Genomic DNA, 16,745 nt, shown 5'->3' on the forward strand with positions numbered 1-16,745 from the left:
GGGGGGTTGCAGGTCATGAAAGACAGAAAAAGGCCTGTTTGACTTCACAGAGAGAGCTTCTCTATCTGCCAGAGCACTATTTTATACTTCTACACTCTTTACTTAGAGGAAACCAAGGCTTTGAGGAGTGAAGGAAGAGTTAGCTGTTGAATGGAGACCAACGCTTAGGCTCCAGGAAGCCCATCCCTGTGTTCGGGGTGCTATCTGGATGCTGAGACCTAGGTCAGGGCCCCCTCATAGGAAGGCCATCTGCATAGCAGAGGTCTAGTGGCCCAGTCAGCAGTCTGTGCACCAAGCATCCCATGCCCTGTGGGGTCACAGCATAAGGCAGTCCCACTCAACGGGTTGTGCTGTTCCGAGCCAGGTAGACGTCTTTGCATGCTCTTGCAGGCGTTCTAACAACGTGAGAGCTTGGGATCAACTGCAGAAGAGGCGTCTGGCCCCAAATCAGGCACTGGGTCATGCACCCTGTTCTGAGTGGTAGTTAGGAGGAACGAGCTCATTTCATTTTCTCGGGAGAGTACATACAGGGATCAGGGCCCAGGAGCAGCCTCAGCTGCATGCCTGCCTCTGTCCTTTGGCCAAGGGCAGGCATGTGACTCCCCAGTTGTCTTTCCCTTCTTGGTTGCCAGGGTCACAGGACAGGAGAAGGGGTGTTCAGTGAATGGGGAGTGCCAATGCTTCAGTGAAAGGCCACTTTCTGGACTTCTTTGTCCTGTTTTTAGCAGTGGCTATTTGTAGAAGGGCTGTTAAGGGCAGACCTATGACTAGGCCCTAACTGTTGCTATAATTTTAGGAGGTAAAAGTGTCGAGCCCTGATTACCCTGAAAGGAACAGGGAGAACGTGATGGAGGACTTCCTGAAGAGAATCGAGTGCTACAAAGTCACCTACCAGCCCCTTGACCCAGACAACTATGACAAGTAAGGTTTGCAGTCAAGGTTCGAAGGGTCTGAGGTAGGGGTCTCATTTGGGAAAAGAGCTTTTCTTGCTCTGTTCCCTGGCTTCCTTCTGATAATCCAGACTTAACAATCATTCCAGAGAAACAGGTATGGATTTGTGGCTTTTATATACATTGTATTTTATTTATTTATTTATTTATTTATTTATTTATTTATTTATTAGATATTCTTGCTATAGTGCATGTGTGCTCACCAGAGACATGGAGAAAGACAGAAAGTGAAAAATCACACCCTCCCCCCATTGGGATTGGCCATGCCACAGTCCCTTCTCCATTCTCCTCTTGGAATTTTGGGCACACATGCACACACGCCCAGTGTGAGTTTCAAGTCATTGGATTTGGAACTCAAATTGTGAACGAACACATGTGATTCCAGCACCTTAACAGCTACAGCACCTGCTGGCCCCATGGCATCTCATGCTGGACGAGTTGACCCTTGAACAATGCGGGAGTTAGGGGCACCAACTTCCTGCATGGTTGAAAATTCGCTTATAACTTTCGACTCCTCAAAACTTAACTACTAGGAGCCAACTATTGATCATACACAGTCAATTAACACCCACTTTATATATTATATATTGCATATATATTAATACTGCATTTTTACAGCAAAGTAAGCTAAAAGAAAGAACATATTTATTAAGAAAATCATAATAAAGAGGAACCACATTCATAGGACTGAACTTTATTTATTGATACCATAAGCTTATGCCATGTATTTACAAGATGAATTGTCAGTTTGTATCTATATCCCTTTTGTCTTACTTGATAGGAAGCACTGTAGATAGATGTTAAACATGTTACCAACACTCAACATCAAAAATGAAAAGGTAATGGGTCCCCTGTGTTATTGACAGTTTATGGTATTACACTAAACACAATGAAAAAAAAAACTGTGGGAGGTCGCTTTTTACTGTGATAAGCAATTTATCAGAGAGCTATCTCTGCCCACACAGGAAATTAGTGTCACCGGGAGTTTAAAGCAGATACTCACAGCACTCAAGTTCACTGCAGTCACAGCAGAAGGTGGCTGAAGGTATTGCAGTAGTGTGGTGTGTACCATCGTTAGTTTTACACGGTTCTGATTCAATACTGCACCTCTATGTTTGTTTCTTTTTCTTTCAACTGTCAGTGGTACCATTTGTAGTCTCAGTGTGTAAGTTTGATACATTTTAATGTTTTATTATACATTGGCGTATATTTTATGGTAGTCAATGGTAAAATAGACTAGCATCTATAGACATTTTATGCAGTCATGCCATGTCTCTTCCATGTTTTTTGGATATTCTTAGGCTATGCAGGTCGTCTGAGAATTTTTCCAAATGGTTATAAATCTCCAGAAAATATCTAATATATTTATTGGGAAGACAATCTGCATATGACATGGACCCACACAGTCTAACCCGTGTTGTTTAAGGGTCAGCTATACTTAAACACTGCAATGTGTTTTATCATCAGTTTTTGCTGTGTATTCTCTGGAGGAACATTTCTCACTCTGAGCATTATCGACATTCTTTTATTTTATTATTTTTTTAATTGATATTCTAAAGCAGATCTTTCTGGGTGATAGGCCTGTGACAACAGCTAGATGCCTGTAATACCTGCAAGCTGTGGTAACCAAAACATTACCACATATCCCCTGGTGGCAAAATCACCCCCAGCTGAGACCACTGCCCCAGATCAGTGGTTCTGAACCAGGATGTTGTATGGCAACTTTCAGAGTTGTTTCATTAGTTTTTGATCAATGTTTAAAATTTACTGTATGTCAGTTTTATATATAATTTATATTATATGTAATATATATGTTATAAATTATATACTGTATATATTATACGTGTGTGTGTGCCATGTGTAACACATATTACATTGTGTATGTGTGTGTTTATACACAAGGGACATCAAAAAGTTATGGGAAAATGTGATTAAAGTACAAGTTTTTCTGGTACAAAGATTTTGAAATTCATATATAGTTTTTTTAATAAATGCATTTTCCATGAACTTTTTGAAGGCTTCTGATGTATGTGTGTGTGTTGTGTGTATAAGTAATATATACATACACATGCACACATATGTACATACACAACACACAAAGCCTCGAACTGCATGCCTGACTCACAGAAATGTCTGATCTATATCAGTCACCGTTACTGTGGCATCGTCTACCAGTGTCATGGTACTTAACTTGCCCTGTGTGAGGTATAAGTGCCACAGGAAAATGTAAAGTCCATGCTGAAGAAAGATGGTGTGCACATGGACCCTGTGGGAATGTGGCCTTATGACAGAGAGTGTGTGTCCCCAGCAGTTAACTGCTCTGTTCAGAAAAGGACACAGCCTTTGGTCCGTCAAGGGAGGTGTGCACAGAATGCTAGTATTTGGAGCTGTTTCCTTAAGACAGTGGTTGAAGACTACTGCCCTAGACATGACGTAACAGTGTACTCAGTCAGTCTAAAGTTATACACGAGAAGACATTCCAGAGCCGGCCCCATGGCCCAGTGGCTAAGGGAACTGAATCCCACATGACTGACAACACAATTTGAGTCCCGCCCTTGCGTGGCTTGGAAAAATTGTGCTAGGTACATGGTGTCCTCAATAAAGGATAGAGAAATGGAGGAGAATGGATTATGGCATGACCACACTCCACTGGGGACTGTTTTCTTACTCCCTACCTCCTGTCTCTCTCTGGAGAATGCACATGCCCTCTGGCAATTAAAAAAAAAAAAGGAAAACATTCTAGAAACATATTTACTATAGGTGCATGTTTGTAGATGTTATTTTTGATAGTCAAGTGATGAATGATTTGCATATTCTACCTTTTTTTCCTAAATTTTTTTTGGAATAAATACTACTTTTATGATAAAATAATTCTGTGATGTTCACAAAGCAAATGGTTCCTGGAAGTGCCCTTGAGAAGCTCAGTGAGGGAGATGTAGGGAGTACCTGGACATCGTTCTCCTTTTGATGCTGCTCTGCTGTTTTCTGGCAAGAGCTTGACTGCCTTAGACGGGGCCTGTGCTTCCCACCAAATATTTAGTTGAACATCATTTTCCTTTTCCTTTTCTTTCCTTTTTCTTTTTCTTAGAATGATTTAATTTTATTTATTATTATTTCTTAATGTGACCAGAGAGAGACAGAGACAGGGAAAATGTGAAAGGTCCAGGACTCGAACTGCAGTTGGCTATGTGGGAGTCCAGTGCCTCAACTCCCATGACACCTGCCAGCTCCGAGTTTAACATCATTTTTTGATCATTTAACCTAGCCTCTGATGGGAAGCCTGAATTCTGTTTGTCGTATTTATCTACATTGCATAGCACAGTACAGGTACTGAGGAAGTGGTATAGACTGAAGTTGTATTTCCTCTTGGTCTTGAGGTATAATCTATCCCTTACCATTTGGTTCCAAAATGTGGGTAGGACCAAGGAGAGGAGGAAGAGCTGCCAGGAATCTACAAGTCACTACAAACTACCTCTCCCCTCCTACTCTTATTCTCAGATTTTCATACCCTGGGATTTCTTTTTTCCTCCTATGTTATCCCAGGGATCGTTCTTTCATCAAGGTGATAAATGTGGGCCAGCGGTTTTTAGTCAATAGAGTCCAGGACTACATCCAGAGCAAGATTGTTTACTACCTCATGAATATCCATGTCCAGCCTCGAACCATTTACCTTTGCCGTCATGGAGAGAGCGAGTTCAATCTCTTGGGGAAGATTGGGGGAGACTCTGGCCTCTCGGTGCGGGGAAAGCAGGTGAGTACTTAGCCAGCAGGCTGGATTTGCTAGGCTTAGAGCTAGAAGGGGATAGCCGAAGTTATCCTTTATCCTCTCCTTAAATTCCATTAGGGCTTAAACTGGAAAGTGCTGCAGACATTTCCTTGCTTATTGCTCTAGGTCTCTCCATTGAAGCATGGGCAACTTGAAGCCATTTGTGCTGGGATCATTCAGCCATCCAGTATTTATTCGGGTGGCCTGTGTTCTCAGCACAGGACAGGATAATCCTGTTGAAGTTCACTGCCTCAGGTTTTTATTAACTACGCAGCACCTTACAGATTTTGACCATGCCTGTAAACACTGGTCATTACAGGCCAAGGTAGCAACTTTCATGTGTATATGTATGTGTGTTGAGTGTGCTTTTTTTTTTTTTTTTTCAAACCCTAGTTTTCCCAGGCCCTACGGACATTTCTGGAAGAGCAAAAAATAGCAGACCTCAAAGTGTGGACAAGCCAGTTGAAGAGGACTATCCAGACTGCAGAATCTCTGGGGGTGACCTATGAGCAGTGGAAGATTCTGAATGAGATTGATGCTGTAAGTAGGAAGCTCTGAAGGCCATAAAAGCTGCTAAGAGTCTCCTATCGGGCAGGAGCTCTCAGAAGTCAGGACTGGAGGGAACCAGCAGTTAGCGTAATGGCTATGTCGCTGGATTCCCACGTAGTCGACCGCGGTTTGTGTCCTGGACCCGGTGGCTTAAAACTCACGCCGGGCGCGTGTGCGTGCGTGCCCAAGATCCTGAGAGGAGAATGGAGGAGAAGGGATTGCGGCGTGACCATCCCCCCTGGGGGGTGATTTCTCGCTTTCTGTCTCTATGTCTCTCTCTGTCTGGCGAGCGCACGCGCCCTACAGTGAAAATCTCTCCAAAAAAAAAAAGAAGTCAGGACTGGAGCAGATGTATCTAGAAAACTAGATCCACCAAGTAGAAACTTTGAGGAAGCTGAATCTAAGGCCAGTTTGGGGGTGGGAAAGGGCCTGGCATGGGGAACCTTACTGGGGGCTTCCTGCCTTCTTTAGGATCTGTGCCAGTTTCTGACCCAGACACTCTGGCACCTGTGAAGAGTAGGGCTAACAAGGACTCATTTTGTTCCTTTGCTTATTTCCCTCCTGGGAAAAAGAAAGCACTAACAAGCCACTTCTTTAATTTCCTCTCAGATCATTTGGTCAGCTATTCTGAAAAAGCCCTTCCCCAAATTTTTCTTGGCCTTCTCTGTCCTTGAGCACAGAAGCAGGCATTTGTTTCTCTTCCCTTCCTCTCGATTCTTTTATTCGTCCTGCAGAGGCTCCAGTGCCTTCAACTTTCTCTGCTTCCTGCTCCTTGTATCAAGCTGTCTCTTCTTGACCTTCCTCATGGCAGTGGGAGAAAGTATCCATTTAAGCCACAGCAGCCACCTGCTCTCCATTGCAGCCCTCAGCCCTGAGTCCCAGACACCCTCATGGCATATAGGAGGAAACTTGTCTTCCCAATGTCCTCTTCCGTGTTTGGATGGGACTGGAGTGGGGCAGTCTGCTTCTAACCAGTGTGCCCCCTTGCAGGGCGTGTGTGAGGAGATGACCTACGCAGAGATTGAGAAGCAGTACCCAGACGAGTTTGCACTTCGGGATCAAGAGAAGTATCTGTATCGATACCCTGGTGGGGAGGTGAGACCCCTCATGTGGAGTGACTGCCTAGCTCTTTGCTGGGGGCTTAACTTTTTAACTTTGGGGAAAAATTGGATGTAATTTTGGGGGTCTAGAAAGAACGATTCAGGCATTATTTTTCTTACTACCTTTGGGTCATCCTGTGTTTAAGTCAGGATAAATAGTCAGTTGCCGTATTAATTTGTTAAGACCTCCAGGGAAAAGCAGTGACAAAATGGCCTCTGTGTTGAGTATTTTGTATAATCCATATGATCGTTTTCATTTTTTTTTTTTGAAAAGTTTTTACTATAGAGCTTATGCGCTCACCAGAAAGACAGAGAGAGACAGAAAGACAGAAAGCAAGAAATCATCCCCCAAGGGGGATGGCCATGCCACAGTCCTTTCTCCTCCAATCTCCTCTCGGGATCTTGGGCACACATGCACACGCACCCGGTGTGAGTTTAAGCCACATGGGTCTGGGACTTGAACCACGGTTGACTATGTAGGAGTCCATTGACATAGCTATTACACCAACTGCTGGTCCCTCCATATGATCTTTCTTACTTCTTTTTTTTAATTCTACTCAATCCCACCCATACCAAGCAGGTACAGTCACCAAGTGAACTTTGGGGGGTGGGGTATGACTTATTTCTCTTTCATCTTTAGTATTTTAGACTGTTTCCTGATCTAAGTGGCTTCATACTCTTGGGACTGGGTAAGGTAAAGTAAATACAACAGAACGGCCAAGCTCCAGGAAAATCCTCAGGGTCTCTTGTTACCTTACACATGGCTGTCAATCTGTGGGAAGAAAAAAATAAACCAGCAATGTAGGTTGAATTCAGAATTATTATTCTCAGAATTTCCTTGTTCTGAATGTTGCTCTCAAAAGATCCAAGCATTCCCAGGAGATACCAGGGCAGAGGCCAGTTAGGAGGCGACACAAAGTCGCTGAGCTTCCTGGAGGAGAGCCAGCTGGGAAGAAGTGGCCTCTTGACTCTGGACTCAGCCACTGACTGGGCTGCCAGCTCACGTTGGCCTCCTACCAGCCTGCCTACTTCTCTCCACAGTCATACCAGGACCTGGTGCAGCGGCTGGAGCCTGTCATCATGGAGCTGGAACGCCAGGGCAACGTCCTCGTCATCTCTCACCAGGCTGTCATGCGCTGCCTCCTGGCCTACTTCCTGGATAAGGGCGCAGGTGCCATTTGAGGAAGGGTGGGGGGGACGCACCCATAGAAAGAAGACTGGACTCCCAGTGGCACCAGGATTCCTGCTACCAGACCTCCCCACACTCCACTCTAATTAGAGTGCATTCTTCAGGCAGCAGTGTGAGACTCTCAGCAGCCATTGGGTCAACTTTCTGAATTTGCTCTGTGGCTACAAAAGCCCCCAAGGGAGGGCGGCAGCTGCTGCTAGCGCTCCTGGTTCCTGCCTGCTAACGGGCCAGCATCGTGCTGACCCTCTTGGCAACATCAGGAACGTGGTGGGATAGCCCACTGGGAGGGTGGTATCTTAGAAGCATCTTCATCTTTTGGATTGGAGCTGGACGGTTGTTTCTGGCGAGAGCAGTGCATTAGTGTTGCTGTCTCTGATACTTCCCTTCCCAACCCACCTGCCCTGCTCAGAAGCTCACAGATCGGCCACAATCTTCTCTTCTAGGGACCCTTGGTTGTAGAACAGACTCGTGTTTTGCCTACCTGGAAAGATCTAGAATTGCATGATTTCTTTCCTTAGAACTCAGTAGCTTGGATGGCTTCTTTGGTCCTGAAGGTTATCTGGGGTGTAGAGCAGAAGCTATACAACTCTAGGTGTGGTCAATGTAAAGTAAAGACAATGGATTATGAGTTCTTGAGTCTCTCTCTCTCCCACTGACTTAACCTTGCTCCGTGATACTGAGAGACGTCCCTCACCTGCTCTTTCTGCTTTCAGATGAGCTACCATACTTGAAGTGTCCTCTCCATACCATCTTCAAACTTACTCCTGTGGCCTACGGTAACTATGAGCTTAGGGACTGGCAGGAGGTGGGGATCGAAGAAGGTCAGGATGTTTGAATTTTCTCTGACGTTTGTCCAAGAGTTCAACCTTATCACCCCTGAATACCAGGGAATTTCCAATCGGTGCCTTTTGTTTTTAAAGAGATGTATGTATGTACGTACGTGTGTGTGGTAAGCCTTTATGGTGTGGTTTCTCATAATGAAACTGAGGAATTTGCCTTTGCCTTTCCTTCCTAAAGACCTCTTCTCTTCCCTGTTTTTTTTTTAGGGTGCAAAGTGGAAACGATTAAACTCAACGTGGAAGCTGTGAACACGCACCGAGACAAGCCAACCGTAAGTATTTTCCCACCAATAAGCACAGAGTGTCCCTGCCACCTTGAGTCTTGGAGCCTTTGGCATCGAGAGACTGGGCTATCTTCTAGGTACCAAAGGAAGCAGATCCAGAACTCATGTCCTTGTAGTCTGTTTACATTCCAAAAGGAAGGGATATTGGAATTAGGATTTTTTTTTTTTAAGTTAGTATCTCTTTCATGAGTCTTAACTTTGAAAGTTGGCTCCTAAAAACTCAACTAAATATGGAACGTGTTTGGCCCAAGTGAAATGCATATTTACCTCCCAGGAAGATCTCCCTTTAGAAACAGAGTGCAGAGGAGCCTATAAGGGGGTCAAGGGATTGAGGTCTGTGCCGAAGTCTGCCCCTAGTGGTCTGTGTAATCTTAAGTCCCTTCCTCTCTCTGAGCCTTTTTCCTGCTTTGGAATGGTATGGTACTCCAGGAGCCTCTCCCTCTGCAGCCTTTTAGCTCCCTGGGGCTGGGAGATCAGGCCGTGTCCCACATCCCATGAGAGGCCCTGTGTGTGAAGGAGTTGGGAGTGAAGGAAGCTGCCGTGGTTATGAGCATTATTTAGCCTTTACCGTGAGCTTTTGGCTTGGCTTTCATTTGTATGGTGTCCCTCCATTTCCAATCAGAACAACTTCCCCAAGAACCAAACCCCTGTAAGGATGAGAAGGAACAGCTTTACGCCTCTGTCCAGTTCGAATACAATAAGGCGTCCAAGAAATTACAGTGTTGGGAGCCGGCCCCTCAAGCCCCTCAGCCCTCTCCGTGCCCTGGACATGCAAGAAGGGGCCGACCAGCCGAAGAGCCACGTCAGCATTCCGGTGGTGTAACCGTGTGTCTCCCTCCAGCCCTGGCCTCCTGTCCTTGTCACTAATCACCAAGGAGTCATTTAACTTCACCTGACCCCCCTTCCCCCCAACAACACTTCACTGTTAATCTTAACAAAACACTTGAGTCGTGTGTTTGCAGACGAGCTGTAGCTGCTCTTCCGTTTGGAACGTCTCCCCTCCCAGGGGCAAGTTGGCTCATGGGTCTTTAAGGACAGGTCCTCAGATGGGGTGATCTAGAGGAGGAGGAAAGGGAGACACTCCTGAGGCTAAGCATGCCCCTTATTCTTGATTCTTCTGTCTATTCCCTGTGTCTAAACTCACTCACGTCCTCATGTTAGTGAAGTAGGGGTTGGAGGGTGGGGAGTGGAGGGGAATGCAGAAGCCCCTCTTCCTTCACCCTTGTCTCTTGAATGTGCGTCTTCTGAGTGGTGCTTCCTAGTCTGGTTTCTTTCCCCTCACTATCTGGCCTTGTGGTTGTGCAGGGTAATGCACAGCCTTGTGGCATCTGTCTAGGAAGGGAGGGCCCAGCTGGCAGTAGAGAAGGCTGGGCTCTGTGATACTCTTCTGTGGTGGGCGTCAGTGGGGGAGTCCTTCCTTTCCCTTCTCCTTCCTCTCCAGCCAGGTCCTGCAGGGGTCAGCCCAGGCTACAGAACATCTGCAGAGTGCTCTGGAGCTTGCAAGTGGACATAGGGTGAGAGTTCTTGCCTCTTTTCACGAGAAACAATCCTGTCCTCAATGCCCTGGGGGAGGCCGGCTCTGAGGCTGTGGGAAACATCTCAGTTTGTGTTCTTAGCTTGGAGAACCAGGCGTGGGTCTTCCTGTGGCTGTGAAGTGCAGTCTGCTTCTTACGGGGCTCTTGGAAGGCAGTCAGATCTTTTCTCCAGTGGCTCCCAGGTTCTTTTACAAGTTACAGCAAATTTCCTGCCAAAGCTAGTGACCTCCAGGGTGATCTACAAGGGCAGGATTAGGATTAAGAGTCCCCTGACCTCCAGGGCGGTCTAGTAGGAGAGAATTAGATTCAGCAGTCCCCACCGATGTTTGAATGGCTCAAGGCAAAAGGCAGAAAAGACTTCACTAAAATGGCTTATTATTTTCTAGTAATTTTCTTTTTTTGTTTTTTTTTTTTAAATGAGTTGCCAGAGGACACATATTCTTACATGAAAGAGGAAAAAAAGGAGCGCACCCAGTAGGGCATGGTCACACCATTTCCCTCCATTTCTCCATCCTGTCAGGATTTTGGGCACACACACATGTATCTGGCATATTTTTCAAGCTTCCGGGGCTGGGATTTAAACCATGGGGATCTGGCTTCCCGTATACCTGGCCTAACTGCCACACTATGGAACTGGCCCTCTAGTAATTTTCAGTTCACTTGCCTTAAATTAAAAAAATTAATAATACATCAATAACCTTTTTTTATATCACCAACATTTTTGCAAACACGAAAAGGCTTGACTATTTAATCTCTCATTGGGATATTCTTCTGTTCATAGGGAGAAACTGTCTTGTCTCGGTGTCTTGGGACCCTTGGGGTCTAACTGTTGACTGTATTTATCTATTCACTTCTGTCTTTCCCTTTTTTTGTTGGGTAAAACAGGAAATAATTAGAGAAGAAATTCTTAGCCCTGTGCTGGCCTCTACTGGCTTACCCTGTCGCCCAGTTTTCCATACAAAACGTACGACTATGTGTACATTTTCCTAAGTGGCAAGTTTAGAATGCTCATGAAATTTTTAGAAGAGGGGATGCCCCACCTTGAAGTTATCAAGTTGTCTTTTAGAGATAAAAGTGAGAGCAAATTAGTTTCTAAGGGTGTTTTTGCTTTGTTTGTTTTTGTTTAGTTATAGAAGACCTTTTGTCATGGTTTTCATCCAGGAGTATTCCTCAGAGTCCCCTTTAGAACGTTTTTTATTCAGGTTGTCATTTATAATTTTAGAGTTTGTTTTATAAATACAATGCTATGTTACTAAACAACAAACATTGAAAAAAAACTTTTTAAAAAGTTAATTTTTTCCATGAACTAGAGACAGAGAGAGAGTGAGCGAGAAAGTCAAACAGCACCTCCAGTAGGGCCTTGGCACCATGATTTACCTCCAGCCTCAGCCAGCTTCGGACGATGGGCATGCACATGCGATCTACTTAGGGAGGTCTCTGGACATGAACCTGAAATTTCCTCAGGTCAGTCAGCTTCACAGAGTGTCACGTTTTACCACTGTGCCATCATCTGGCCCCTAGGACTTGAGATATCCATGTGCCTGGGTCCATCTGAAGCTTTACACTGACTCAGACTCTCTGGAAGTGGGGTCTGTAATGTGTTTAAATAGCTTGCCCTATATTCTGATTCATACGCTAGGTTACGAACTCTACCTGGTGAAGGTGGATGGGAAAATGCTAGGGTAGTAGTCCCTTGGACCACATGTCGACTTAGGAATTCTGAATTCCTCAAATTTTTGAAAGAACAGTTCTTTGGAATTAGATGTCAGAGTTCCCAATTTAAATGGAGTAACCCCCCTTGAAGGCAGGCCACTGTGTTTTGGAGGGTTTTTATTTTAGATCCCAGTCCCATCTTTGCCCTAACATTGCAAGGTGATGTGGAACTAATCGATGACTAAATCAGATAATTGTCCTTGGGTCACTTCAGACATCCTGGAGAGAGGTGCTTAGGTAGAACCTACAGGATTCTAAAGGTTGTCATCACAGGCAGTTGACCCCTGACCTGCTGTCCTTTGCTGTTGCTCTAGAGCAGGGTACCACAGCCAGTTTTTTTTTTTTTTTTAATTTTAGGGACCAGCAGTTGACATAATGGTTATGTCGCTGGACTCTCATGTAGTTGACCACGGTTCAAGTACCAGACCCAGTGGCTGAAACTCATGCCAGGAACGTGTGCATGCATGCCCAAGATCCCGAGAGGAGAATGGAGGAGAAGGGATTACAGTGTGGCCATCCCCCGGGGGGATGATTTCTCATTTTCTGTCTCTCTCTGTCTTTCTGGTGTGCACATGTGCCCTATAGCAAAAACCTCTCCAAAAAAAAATTATTTTATTTAACTTTATATATTTAATTACTTATTTTAATTTGATCAGAGGGGCACAGAGAGAGGGAAAGTGAGAAAGCATGCCACCCAGGTCTGGGACTCAATTTGTTGTTGGCCATGTGGAAGTCCAACTACCACGCCACCTGCCAGCCCCCCACAGCCAGTTTTTAAAGGTTGCTTGCCTCGATTCTTAAAATTTCATTAAAAATGTAAAATAGCCTGCTATTCTTGTTTAGCTGTTAGGCAATGTGTACTCAGTGTCTTCACAGGGCTTTGGACTGGGTAAGGGTAATGGTGAAGGACCCACAGGAGTAAAAGAAAAGATCCATAACCCAAAGCAGGTTATGCAAGCAGACAGGACAGGTAATTTATAGCAAATGAACATTTGCAGGAGAGCAATAAAACACACCGAGCCTAGAAGGGTTGAGCACTGCTGTGGTGTGCCCGTCACTTTGCCTCTTCTCCTGTCCTAGGACTGTGAGACTTAAAGGGCTGGGGAGTGGGGACGTCCCCTTCCCCCCACCAATGTGAGAATGAGATGTGGTCTAGGGAAGGTAGGTGGCACTTGTACAAAGTATCCCCAGATATATGTTTGTTGTCACATTTGACCTCCTAGACTGACTGGCTGAGTGTTTCATATGTTGTCTGCCTTTGCTTAGGTAGTCGAACCATAACTCAGAGGGGAATTCAGTCTTTTCTCCTGCTGTGAAGTGAGAGTAACCCAAAGCTAATGAATGACAAGAGAGAGCGATTTGACCCAAAGACTTTGGATTTAGACTGCATCAGCTCTTGGTCAGGGAGGACTTGGTTATTTCTCCATGCCAGTTTACTTCCCCAGGAGAGGAGCTGAGGTGGGCTTATCCTCAGAGAACACATGAGAGATTCGAATTTGACAACAGCCAGAGTTTCAGCACCCTTCAGTTTTTAGAGCAAGATCTCTTCAGAGAAGTTGAGCCGGAAGAAGCCAGATGAATATGGAATATAGAACTCTTAATTCCAAATATTAGGGAAATTCTACGTCCCATCTTCCCTTTCTTGTTCTTTATCTTCTTACTTGAATGCGTGTTGGTAAGAAGATTGTGTCTACCACAGAATCCCTTTGCCAAGGCTTTACATTACTTTATGGGAGAAATAGGTGAAGATCTTTGTATTTAGCCTAGTGGGATGAATAGGGGCAAGGGAAATTGTTATATACTCTGCTTTCTTTTTCTGGCTTCAAATCTGAATGAGGAAGTTGGTGACAATTCGAAAAAGGATTCTAAAGCAGATCTGGAAAATCTGCTTCTGTTCCTGTGTCCTAATCCTCAAGTTAAAACTTAGCTTTTATTGTCTGTTTTGTCTTTTGTTTTGGTAAAAGGATAGTTTTACACTGAGTTGGAAAGTAGAATAAGTCAACCTTTTAAAAACATGCATCATGCGAGGGGCTGGATGGGGGTCTTCCCTGTATCACTGTCTCTGGGTTTTGTTTCCCGAGAAGTTAAAGATATAATATATTTGTACTCCTAGACAGAATCGTTGAAAATTTCATGTGAGGATCTGGTAATCCCCTTTGCAACGCACATTTTAATTTTCAGAGGCACTCCCCCTTGGAAGAAACGTAAGATATAGCTGTTTGGAAATAAGTCCATCTGACAGTGTCTTTGTGAGTAGGAGCTCTGGGCTCCCAAGAAACTTGCTGGTTCTTGTGGTGGCCAGTGGACAAGGGAACAAGTGTCCAGTAATTGAGATAACTCTGTGTGGCTTACGTAGTCTTATGTACATTCCATTGTCTTTTCCAAACCCACAAACCACGTTGTATTTGAGTCAAGAAGTTTGATAAATGTCCTCAGCTTTTCTAGTACGCATTTGACTTGTTTGTGTTTTAAAATATTTTTATTTTGAAACTGTATTCCAGTTAAGTCATTGCAGTTGTGGCAGGGTAGAACTCTGACTGCCCCTAGAGGTCACACAGATACCACAAGTGAGTCCAGGAATTTTATTTAGACTCTTAGTGTCTAGTAGACTGTCTCCAGTTGTCAGGGTCTGTGAGCCATCCGACTGACAGACTCCAGTAGGGCGTATGTGCCGACTGACTAATAGGCTCTATGGTGTCTAAGCCAGTAGTCTGCCCACTTTCTAACCATACCAATAGGTAGCAATTCTCTGTCTCCAATATGTGTCTTACAAAGAAAGGGACAAACACTCCACATGTTGTACTTTTAAATGGGGAAGTTCTGTACACTATGATTTTTAATAGACATTGGTTGTAGCATAGCAGTCAGATTCTCCTTTTGTAAAAAATGAAGGTTGGACATTAGTTGTACAGTATTTGTGACCTCCGCTAAGGGAATGTCCATCAGAGCCTGTAGCTATTACTTTTACTTGAAATCATCTCATTCAATTCCTTCCTTTAGGGCAGGACCTCACTTTCGCACTTGGTTTCTGAACTTTCTGTGTCTTCAATGTAACCCTGTTGTGGAACGTAGCATTCAGTTAGATAGCACTGCTGGTTTTAGTTTGCCATGTATTTGGGTTTTACTCCTAATTTAATTAATGAATATACAAAGGAGATTTTGTATTCAAAAGTTGATTTTAAGAATTGACAAAAATATTTTCAGTAAGCCTTTCACTGGACTTTTATTTACTTAATCTAGTAGTATTTATCTACTCAAATGTTTTTACATATGCATGGTGTGCATGTGTGTGGGTTTGGTTTTTTTTCCCTAACATGATCAACTCATTCTGATATGGTGATGATTTTGCTAAGGCAAAAGCAAAAGGCTGATCACAAGTGGTGCCCTGAGGGGCGTGGGTGGGAGAGGGGCTGAGCACACAGGAGCGGAATTGTGCAGGTTCCTAGACACAGCTCTGCTAAAAATAGGAATAAAGTCCTTCGCATCATTGTGGTGACACTGGTAACAAAGTATATCACTCAGATCCACTTGAGGTGTGTATTACTGTATTTGAAATGTGCTTTTGTGTGTGTGCGCGTGTGTGTAGAATGGGTAAATAAAATGGTTAAGTAACTTGAACCTATCAGAAAGCTTCTGGGTTTTTTGTTTTATATTTTGGGTTGTGTTCTCTGCCCATTCCCCACCACTCGAACATTGCCCTCTGCTACACAATGAATGATTGAGACTCAAGCCCACAGAAGTTCTCTGTTGGGGTGATTGGCATACCTCTTGTAGGCATGGCTTTCTTCTACCACCTCCTGGGGAAGATAAGAAGGACATTAGGGAATGCCCGTGGACTTTAGTAGCTGTGTGTTGGCACCTGTGCAAGAATTAAGGAAAGATTACATTTGATTACACTGAGGTATAAATCCCAATAGCAGCAGGTAACTCGTATTACCTATGACAGAGAAAAGCTTTAGACATCTTTTGAGTTTAGTGGGATGTCCTTCTAAGATGTGACCTGCCTGCTTCTAAAAAGGCTGTAGCCATTGGTATAAAATAGCATTTAACTTTGTGGGGGACCAAGAATTGGATCAGGTGGGTTTGTGTCACCATTCTCATGCCTTGTCACCCCAACAAGGACCAAGAGTTCATTAGAAATGCAGAATCTCAGACCCCATCTCAGGCCTGCTTAATCAGAATCTTCGTTGTAACAGGATCACCAGGTGTTTTATATGCACACTGATTATTTAGAAACACAGTTTGGGGACAAAAATGTCTCATAAGGTAAAACTTCACATCCCGGTTTATGGGAAGAAGTTGCTGTCTCATGACTGATTTCAGAATGGACTGATCTGGATAATTAGCATGGGAGGTGGGACCCTCCTCAGAAGCCCAGTAGCCTCTGTCTGCAGTGTCACTCATGGCATGGTCTTCTGTATGCTATAGCCTATATGCTCCTTTACCAGAGGGATCTTTATTGCTCCTGCTTCCTATCTTGGGGATATGGCCTATGGTCCAGGTCTGAAAGGAGACCTGGTCCACCGTGGTCACAAGGTTGTCTTCTCAGGGAAAAGAAGCCCATGGCTATGCCAGTAGAGTTTGCCTGACTTCTGAGAGTCAGGTGTGTGTGCACACACACCAGCGTGTCCATGCAAGTGTGTGGATGGCGGGGATGGTGGGGCGGTGGGCAGGTGGGACGGGGCTCTGCTCTGCTCTGTCTCTGAGCCTCTTCTGGCGGTGGTGTAATGGCTCAACTTTTCTTCCTTTCTGACTCCTAGGCAGCGGAGGCCGTGCTGCACACAGATGCCCCTCTGTAGCATCCCTCACATTGATCTTCC

General features: G+C 44.6%; 1 protein-coding gene across 15 annotated transcripts in view; it reads left to right on the top strand.

The window, feature by feature from the left end:
* Positions 1-16,745, top strand: part of PFKFB2 (6-phosphofructo-2-kinase/fructose-2,6-biphosphatase 2) — a 33,287-nt gene that overhangs the window by 14,436 nt on the left and 2,106 nt on the right. For 4 of the 15 annotated variants that reach the window (XM_027776082.1, XM_027776080.1, XM_027776081.1 and 1 more), the window contains exons 8-16: positions 797-921; positions 4,494-4,701; positions 5,110-5,256; positions 6,256-6,360; positions 7,386-7,536; positions 8,268-8,330; positions 8,601-8,665; positions 9,300-9,491; positions 10,123-10,674. In XM_027776082.1, coding sequence (XP_027631883.1) covers positions 797-921; positions 4,494-4,701; positions 5,110-5,256; positions 6,256-6,360; positions 7,386-7,536; positions 8,268-8,330; positions 8,601-8,665; positions 9,300-9,491; positions 10,123-10,260 — 1,194 coding nt within the window. In that variant the 3' untranslated portion in view covers positions 10,261-10,674. The other 11 variants (XR_003551200.1, XR_003551201.1, XM_027776088.1 and 8 more) reach the window with 8 other exon arrangements.

This window comes from Tupaia chinensis, unplaced genomic scaffold (assembly GCF_000334495.1).
Source record: "Tupaia chinensis unplaced genomic scaffold, TupChi_1.0 Scaffold000627_1, whole genome shotgun sequence".
Lineage (NCBI taxonomy): Eukaryota > Metazoa > Chordata > Mammalia > Scandentia > Tupaiidae > Tupaia > Tupaia belangeri.